The sequence below is a fragment of the Triticum urartu genome, chromosome 4 (genome assembly GCF_003073215.2).
Source record: "Triticum urartu cultivar G1812 chromosome 4, Tu2.1, whole genome shotgun sequence".
Classification (NCBI taxonomy): Eukaryota; Viridiplantae; Streptophyta; class Magnoliopsida; order Poales; family Poaceae; genus Triticum; species Triticum urartu.
This window is the reverse complement of record NC_053025.1, coordinates 603,817,067-603,826,624: the sequence shown is the minus strand read 5'-3', so window position 1 is coordinate 603,826,624 and position 9,558 is coordinate 603,817,067. Positions and strand designations below refer to the sequence as shown.

Genomic DNA, 9,558 nt, shown 5'->3' with positions numbered 1-9,558 from the left:
TGAGATTGCCATTGTCCCATTGAAAAAAGAAAATTTGCCATGTTGCAAAAAAGAAAGAAAATTTGCCATGCCCCGTAAACTACATTTGCCATGATACATACACTAAGTTTGCCATGCTCCCATTCAAAAAGAAATTTTGCCATGTTGCAAAGAAGGACGAAAAATTGCCCTGCTCCACGAACTGGCATGAAAGAAGATTTGCCATGGTCCCTTTCAAAAATAGAAAATTTGTATGAGGCATAGACTAAAAAATGCCATGATCCATACTATAATTCCCATGATGCATGAACTAAAAAATTGCCATTGTCCCATTCAAAAAGAAATTGCCATGTTGTAAAAAAAGAAGAAGAATTGTTGTGGCCCCGTTTACAAAGTTCAAAATCAAGTATGAACAAGAAAAATTGCCATGGCAGATTCGTATCAAGAATTGCCGTGTTTCGTATGATGAATGTAGCCCGTGTAAAAAACACAAAAAGTTGGAATCAAGTATGAACGAGAAATTTCCATGGCAGAATTGTATCAAAAATTGCTGTGTTTTTTTAATCAAATTTTACATGAAAATTGCCAAGAATGTGAAGTAATAAAAAATTGATCAAATGTTTCCATGGCAAATGCATGTTTCATTTTGCGATGTTAGTTTCAACGAAAATGCCATCTTTTGCGTAATAAAATTGTCGTGTATGTGAAAATAACACAAACAAAATGATCAAAAACAAATTTCCATGGCAAGTGCAAAGTCAAAATGCCATGGCACATGGAGTAATAATGTCGTGGTACATGAAAAAAAAGATAGATTTGCCATGTTATATGAGTTAAATTTGTCATGATAGTAACATTGAAATTGCCATGTAGTTAGTGTGTAGCATGCCAAATTGTTAAGTAGGAAAATGTACATACATATGGGTGAGTTGCCATCTACCATGAAATGAACAGGGCAAAACTAGACTGATTGAACATGGGGGAGTTGCCTTGTCTATGTTTAGTACCATTACAGAATGATGGGTTGTGGTTGGCATGAAGATGGCAAACATGGCAAAAAGAAACAGTTCAGCCATGGCAATTGATGGGTTATGGATCTGATGAAGTTGCCAAGCATTTAGTACAATAGCATACCAATTGCTTGGTACCTGTTAACAGGCATAACAAACATGAAACATGGCAAATTTCAGGCTTTTATAGAGAGTGATTTGCCATGTATTTACTCAGAAATTTGAAAAAAAAGGATGTGTTGTGGTTTGAAAAACATGGCAAACAACGCAAGTTTTTACAGTTCCACACATAGGGCAAGTTGCCATCTATTTATTCAGTAGAATGGCAAAATGATGAAAGGGCAAATGTAAATGCATTGACTGCCGTAGCATATGGCATATCAGAACACATGGCAATTTTCAGCGCCAAACAGTAGGATAGTTGCCATGTATTTATTTAGAAGCATGGCAAATTGATAAGAAGTGGAATTGTAGACACATTAACATCATGAAAATGGAAGATCACACAAAAACAGATATTTTTTCCATGGAAAATACTCCAGAATTTTGACATGGCAGAAGCTCATAGCAACTCTGTCCCATGGCAATTATTCGTAGCAAATTCGGCCATGGCAACTACTATATAATTTTGCCATGGCAATTAATCCAGAAATTTGACATGGCAACAACTCATAGCAATTCTGCCCCATCAGAACTACTCATAACGAAAACTGCCATGTCACCAATTGATCCAACATTCAGTTTGACATGTTATTTGAAGTATTCTTGACATGTTGTATAAAATTTCAGAATTTGCCATGTTTTACAAAAATGTCGTGTGTTCAAAAAAAGAGCAATCCTACATTTGCCATGTGACCAAACAAATTGTGGGAAAAATTTGTACATGATACATGGAATTTGCCATAGCAAAACACATTCTGTAGCATCTATTCAACAATGTATGAATTTACTATGTGATGCTACGGAAAAATTGCCATGGTTATGTTAGTTTGAACATTGGATTGATGAGAAAAACAAATTTGCGATGGCAAAAACATTCAGTATAATCTATTTCAGCTCATGTGAATTGCCATAAGATCATATAAAAAAATTGCTATCATGTGGACTAGTCATATACACGAATTCTGCTATTCGAGCCAATGGACCAGCGACTCACCGGCAAGAACGGGCATGGCCACGACCTCCTCCATGGGGTGGCCAGACGTGACGCCGGTGACGGGATCCAAGGTGAGGACGAACATCGCCGTAGAATGGACGCGGAGGAAGGGAATCGACGGAGGCGAGGCTCCTCCAGCGTGGATCCCGCGGCAGCTCCTCTTCACCGTCGCCGCTGCCACCATTCCTCTTCCTGCAGCTCCTTCCCCGCTGCGCACGGACACTCCCCTGCGGCAGCTCCTCCCCCGCTGCGCACGTGCACTCCCCTGTGGCAGCTCCTCTTCACCGTCGCCGTCGCTGCCATTCCTCTCCCTGTAGCGGTTCCTCCCCGCCACGGCTCCTCCATCCTGGCTCCTCCTAGCCGCAGCCTAATCCCGTTGCGGCTCCTCCATCGCGCAGCGAGCGCGCCCTTCCTCCTCCGTTGCACCTTCCATCGCCGTCGGCCGGATTCACCTCCTATTCGCCACCGCTTAGGGCCTCCGCCCGCCACCACTCGGGACCTTCGGTCGCCGTCACCCAAGGCCTCCGTCCGCCTCTGCTCGGGGCCCACGCCCGCCACCGCCAGGGGCCTCCGCCTGCCTCCGCTCGGGGCCTCCACCCGCCACCGCCAGGGGCCTCCGCCCCGCCTTCGCTCGGGCCTGCCGTCCGCCGCCGCCCGGGTCATATTGTGTGTGGTGTGCAGGTAGGTGGGGAAGAAGGTGAGGCGGAGTGGGGAAAGAAGAACGAGAGTGAGGACGTGCGGCATAGTTTGTCCAGGTCCGGACGTGCGGCACAGTTTGTCCAGGCCTGGACGAGGCTGTGGGATGACGTGGAACGTAAAGTCCTTCAAGAATCATGCAAAATGATTCAACGACAGATGACGCGTGTGGGCGGGATGCTACACACCACACGTGTGGGCGTTAACGTTTCCGAAAAATAAACAAAGTCACGTGCAACGATGAGAAATGAAACCCAACTCCTCGCCACTCAAAAAAAGGAAAGAAAAAAGCGAAACCCTCGACTCCATTTCCTCCCAAATCCCAAACCCCCATGGACGAGCTCGCCGGCGACCGCCGCCGCGCCGATTCGGCGCCTCCGCTTCCGCATCTCCCCGAAGACCTGCTCGTGGAGATCCTCCTCCGCCTCCCGCCGGAGCCCATCCACCTCTTCCGCGCCTCCTTCGTCTCCAAGCACTGGCGCGGCCTCGTCCACGACGCCCGCTTCCTCCGCCACTTCCGCGACTTCCACCGGGGGACGCCTCCCGTCCTCGGCTTCTTCAGCAACCAGCCGGTGTCTCCCTTCTTCGTCCCCACCTCCGACGGCTTCGCCGTCCCCGCCGCCGCCACGATGCGCCACGGCGAGTGGTGGGCCCTCGACTGCCGCCACGGCCGCGCCCTCCTCCTGGACCAACGACACGGAAGGCTCCTCGTCTGGGACCTCATGAACGGCGACAAGCACTACCTGCCGTTCCCCACACAGGCCCATCTGGAGGGCGTTGAGTACAATGGCGCGGTCCTCTGCGCGGCTGGCCACGCCGACCACGGCGACTGTCATTCGTGCCCGTTTCTCGTGGCGTTCGTGTTCAATCAGCAGAGTGATTTCAATACCTCCGCGTGCGTCTACTCGTCCGAGACAAGCGTTTGGGGTGAGATCCACTCGATCGAAATTCCAGATGTATCAGTTACATGGGCTCCGACGCCACTTATTGGAAATACACTCTACTGGATTTTGGATACCTCTGGCGGCGCTATCGAAAATGAGTGTTGGATCGTTGAGTTTGATTTGGATGCACACAATTTGGATTTAACTGGGGAGATTCCATACTACGTGCTCGATAAGTACAATAGGCAAATTGTTCTCATGCCAGCAGATGATGGACGGCTTGGTTTCGCCGGAGTTGACACATTCAGTCTCCATTTGTGGTCAAGTATAGCTTGCGTTGACGGGATGGTAACATGGGCACATTGCAGAGTCATTGATCTGGAGAATTTTCTTGCACCGGAAGCAGTGGCGGCGTGTCAGTATGTACCAGATGCAGTTGGCTATGCTGAAGATGCCAATGTGATCTTCATTCGTGTGGATCCAAACATCTATATGATCCATCTCAACACCATGCAGATTGAGGAGGTTTCAGAGAAAGGGGCCTATTGGTTTGTTTTTCCTTACACAAGTTTCTACACTCCAGGTATTGCCTGCCATTGTTTTTTATGTTGCAAAGTTCATTTTATTTTTTTCCAAATTGTATCTTTCCTGTAAGTGTTTTCAAGCACATGAACCACTGTTCACTTCACTACCAATGACAAGTTTTCATGAACTCTTTTTGAAAGAACTGCTTATTAAATGATGAACCATTCATACTCTGCTTATTACTCCTGGCTGCTGCTGGTTCTCATCTTCTTCTCATTATGTGGCGTTCTTAACGAACTATTCAATGTTGTTCCAATTTACAAACTAATCGTTAATGTGCTAAAAAATGATCCTTTTGGTGTCTCACAACTCAAACAATGCATAGGTGCTTCTTTCATTTTTACTTCCAAGTGTTTCACGTGTTTTTGCATCCGAACCCAAATCCAACCGTTTTCCTGTATCATAATCGCTGGATGACCTAGTTTATTGGTAGAACGGGGATCACAATTTCTTGATGTTCTCCTATGCCATACATATTTAGATCTAAACAGTCAGGAAGCTAGTAAATTTAGTCAATGTGTCATCATTTGAAGGTGCCTTTGCTTAACATGCACTTAAAAGAACAATATAGCTGTTTCGCACCAGCAATTTATAACCGTTCTGTTCTTGTGGCCTTGTCTTGGCACTGGATAATATAAACACTGACACATGAGAATTAGCCAATTAACTAAAGAAGCGACTGATATTCCGCCTTTCTTTAGTCAGTGCATAACTGTTTTCTCTTTCAGTTAAGCTTGTGGATTTTAATGTCAATACGGTGCCTTCTTAACGTTAATTGCTTCAGCTTTCCCACAATTCTTTTTGCTTAAGCTTCATATTATGCGGGATTTAGGGTGGTATTTTTATTTCTTAATTCTGTGCTTAGCGTTCTTTGTCCAGGTGAGTAGGAGAAGGGCATACTTTCTCATATTCCCTTTGCTGTATTGTGCATGAAACTTAATTGTGTGTATAACGAATGGGCTCACACCAAAACAGTTCAAAAGACAAAAATGATTCCTAAAGTAATTGAATGGCATATCCTTTGTTTTGAGGTTATTGGTGTAATGTGCCTTGATGAATTATTTGAATATTGTATTACATGTGATTCCTTGACTGTTCCTAACCTTGTAGCAAAACTTTTCTCAGTTGTTTTATTGCCAACGATTGCCATTGGTTTATTGACTAATTCTTCTCATAGGAATCACCACTGGTGGTGGAGATGATCAAGCTGAGCCGTTAAACGACTGTTGAGATGATTGTGCTTTCACACCTGCAGTCACACTTTGTTGGTCTAAGAGGTGATGTAATAATATCTTTTTACCACCTGTCTATTGGTTTGCCTGCGTGATTTGGTAATTTTGGTTCGACGGTCAACTTTTACTACCTGTCTATTTGTTTGCTTGCGTGATTCTATAATTTCGTGGTTCAATGGATCAATATTCTTCGCAAATGGTAAGAACTAAGAAACTGTGGTGCCGGTGTTACACAGAATGCAGTCTGATCCTTTTCCCCTTGAACAACTTGATCATTTCGTTTTCCCTTTTCCAATTATTTCTTAGCTACAAAGTTTCGATAGAGAAGTCTTCACGTCTCTTTCTCTAGCCTTAGATTAGATGACTATTGTTAGAGTATTATATCTATAGTTATGTAGTCTTTTGTATTTACCCCGTTGTATAAGGGGTTTCCTGCATATTTCCTACACCTGTACATGTATATATACTGGCCTATGGCCTTATGGGAATACAAGTTGCATATTCCTATCATGGTATTAGAGCTGAGTCAGTATTTTGCACCATATCCTATGGTTTCCTCGCCTCGCTTGTCACAGGATTCTGCACCTTCATCCCCGGTGAATTCTTCGTCTACATCCCCTAAGTCACATTATACTCGTCGTCCGCATAATGTGGATGCGTCTAATGATGTGCTGTCCTCCTCGTCTGAGCTTACTTATGGCTTGCGTCCTCATCCGCTTCCGCCTGTTGATCGCCTTGGTTTTCGAACCACTGGCGCTGTTGTTCTTAAGCCGACTTATTATCGTGAAGCTGTTGTTCATCCCGAGTGGCAGTTTGCAATGACAGAGGAGCTTGCTACTCTTGAGCGCACCGGTACGTGGGATCTTGTTTCTCTTCCTCTCCATGTCCGTCCCATCACTTGTAAGTGGGTCTACAAGGTTAAGACTCGCCCCAATGGTTCTCTTGAGCATTACAAAGCTCATCTTGTGGCTCGTGGCTTTCAGCAGGAGCATGGCCGTCATTACGATGAGACTTTTGTTCCTGTGGCCCATATGACCACTATTGATACACTTCTTGCCGTGGCCTCTGTTCGCCACTGGTCTGTATCTCAGCTTGATGTTAAGAATGCCTTTCTTAATGTTGAGCTGCGTGAGGAGGTGTACATGCAGCCCCCACTTGGGTATTCTGTTCCTGATGGCATGGTCTGCCGTCTTCGTCGCTCTCTCGATGGCCTTAAGCAAGCCCTTCACGTCTGGTTTGAGCGTTTTGCCTCTGTGGTGACCGCCCGCTGGTTTTTCAGCGAGTGCTCATGATCTAGCGTTGTTTGTCCACCTTTCAGCTCGTGGTCGGACTCTTCTCCTCCTCTATGTCGATGACATGATCATCACTGGCAATGACCCTGAGTATATTGCCTTTGTGAAGGCACATCTTAGTGAGCAGTTTCTTATGTTTGATCTTGGCTCTCTTTGCTACTTTCTTGGGATCGAAGTCTCTTCCACCTCTGATGCCTTTTCTATTTCCCAGGAAAAGTATATCCAGGATCTTCTTGCTCGTGCTGCTCTTACTGATGAGCGCATTGTTGAGACTCCCATGGAGCTCAATGTTCACCTCCGTGATACTGATGGTGACCCCTTGTCTGATCCGACGCGTTATCATCATCTTGTTGGGAGTCTTGTCTATCTAGCTGTCACTCGTCTGGATATCTCTTATCCGGTCCATATTCTGAGTTAGTTTGTTTCTGCTCCCACTTCGGTTCACTATAGTCACCTCCTTCCTGTTCTTCGATATCTTCATGGGAATACAAGTTGCATATTCCTATCAACTATATCTCCCAGACTTTATCCGGGTTTTCTCTTGGAGCCTGGATCTGGGCAATTCATTTTGCTGATGTACTAGGTTGATGCAATTCATCATGCCAGTCAGCTTTATACCACTTATTGAATATGCATTTGCTATATAGTACATCGATGCCTGCATTTGAGAAAAAAAATAGTTGACATTAAGGTTTAAGTCCTCCATATGATGCCATGGTTCGACTAATCACAACGTGTTAGCAATCATTTTTAAGCCCAAAAGTACAAAATAAAAACCAAATGTTTATTCTACATGCTGTGCCCTGGTATTTACATGGTCTTACCTCTGTCCTGTACAAATGTACCACCACACATGACTGGTATGCCTTGCAGTACATGTTGACCTCTAGCGGCCTATTGTTTGTTTGATATCATTTCTGTGAATTTGCTTGATACAATTCTTCATGTTAGTCAGTTTTATATCATTTCTCGAATATGCATTTGCTATATAGCATCGATGCCTACATTTGAGAAAAAACAGTGACATTAAGGTTTCAGTCCTCCAAATGTGACGGCATGGTTTGATTAACCGCAACATGCTAGTAACCATTTTTAAGCCCAAAAGTATAAAATAGAAATCAAATGGTTATTCTATATACCGTGCCCCTGGCATTTACATGGTATTACCTCTGTCTAGACATGACTGGTACGCCTTGCAGTACATGTTCACCTCTGGTGGCCTATTGCTTGTTTGGTTGTTGCATGTTAACTCGTATAAACTGTTTTCCTTTGCATGTTTAAACCCGTGCTGTTTAAACTTGCAGATATTTTTTGCAATGTCTTTCTTTTGTCCCTCCTGAGTAGTCGAAATCAGCTCTGCTGATGAGATTGCTTGCTGTGCAGGTACCCAGGTTCTTTGTTGCTGTGACTAAATGCAGAAACAACTTACCCATGCTGGTTAGTACTTCCCTCCGTCCCAAAATAAGTGTCTCAACTTAAAGTTAGTACAAAGTTGAGACACTTATTTTGGGACGGAGGGAGTATTTTGTAAATGTTGACGGCTCAATGTGGCTGTACAAGTCGCTGAATGTGATGCTAACCTTGCAAAAGGTGTCGAATTAATCGTGGGATGTTATCTTTAGCGATTCTATATGCATTAACCAACTTTACCAGCGCTTGGTAAAATGTAAGTCATACTTCAGAATATTGTTGTTGAGAAGATGGCATTTGTTTGGCCTCTTGAGTGTTCCGTTTGTGGCTCTAGTTACGCTTGATGTCGCATTTGTGCCGAACCGGTGTGTTAGATTTTCTTCGGTCCGTAATCCTGCTCTCTAGATATATAATATGATTTGTGCGCATGTCTGCTACAGTAAGCTATGTGATGTGTTAGGTTCAACTCTGCTGTTCCAGGCGAGTGGCTGTGATGCAGTTCTTTTAGCAAATTGAAATTGAGCTTTGGATGAGTATGTTTTTCACTGATAGAAGACTATCTCTTTAGATGTTCAGCTGCCACATTGCTTGCAGAGTCAAATGGGTTTGATTCTTGTGCATACTGACTTTATGGTACATGATCATGAGCACCTGAATTTGCACAGCCTTGTGCACCTCAGTTGAGTTGAGTGGCTGGCCGAATCTCACCTACAGATAATTTGTTTGAATGTTATTAAGTGTTTATTGGGAATTTATTGTTTGTCTCTTTATAGAAATGATTCAAAAGTTATTTAGTGTTCCTATGATAGTCATTTGATTTGTAGGAGAGAATCCTATAGGAATATTTCTACATGAATTTTAGCATTCACTCAGACCTCTTGAAAATAATCTTCGTTTTTCCTGCGGTGCAATCAAATAACCCAAAATCCCATAGGATTCAAATGGGCATGATATTGCAATCCCATGTTTTCCCACTCCTATGTTTTTAGATTTCTGTGAATTAGAGAGACTCTAATGCGTATTTGTCGTTTGGGCAAAAGGTCCTAGTACGTGTTGCTTACAAGTTATTAGTCCCGGTGTTTTGGCCTCTTGCAAGCTATGGGATGAGAATTCAGACGATGAAGATGGGATAATCTGTAGTGTGTTTGTAGTTTGCATGTCGGACTAAGTTTGTAATTGAACTATGTTGCACGCATAAACTTTGAATGTGGTCGAAGTGGTTCCGAAGTATGAAGGCCATCCATTTATGCAACACACAGTTTCTCTTAATAAATCCTTATGATTTTTTTACAAGTTTCAACTAAATATGCCCTT

The 9,558-nt window shown here is 43.8% G+C and overlaps 1 protein-coding gene across 2 annotated transcripts; it reads left to right on the top strand.

The window, feature by feature from the left end:
• The first annotated feature begins 3,088 nt into the window (after positions 1-3,088).
• LOC125553094 lies at positions 3,089-8,789 on the top strand. Of its 2 annotated transcripts, XM_048716855.1 has the most exons (4): positions 3,089-4,144; positions 4,242-4,308; positions 5,488-5,587; positions 8,218-8,789. In XM_048716855.1, exons 1-3 carry the CDS (start codon positions 3,174-3,176, stop codon positions 5,527-5,529), a joined length of 1,080 nt encoding a protein of 359 aa, XP_048572812.1. In that variant the 5' UTR covers positions 3,089-3,173; the 3' UTR covers positions 5,530-5,587; positions 8,218-8,789. The 2 variants fall into 2 exon arrangements, with proteins under 2 accessions (XP_048572812.1, XP_048572811.1); XM_048716854.1 differs by having other exon boundaries at positions 3,090-4,308.
• The last annotated feature ends 769 nt before the right edge of the window (positions 8,790-9,558 follow it).

What these genes read in the sequence shown, in the direction of transcription:
- LOC125553094 (XM_048716854.1), top strand. Translation starts at nt 3,174, where the DNA reads ATGGACGAGCTCGCCGGCGACCGCCGCCGCGCCGATTCGGCGCCTCCG. An exon ending in CACAAGTTTCTACACTCCAG is followed by an intron (nt 4,309 to 5,487) that starts GTATTGCCTGCC and finishes TTCTTCTCATAG; the next exon opens with GAATCACCACTGGTGGTGGA.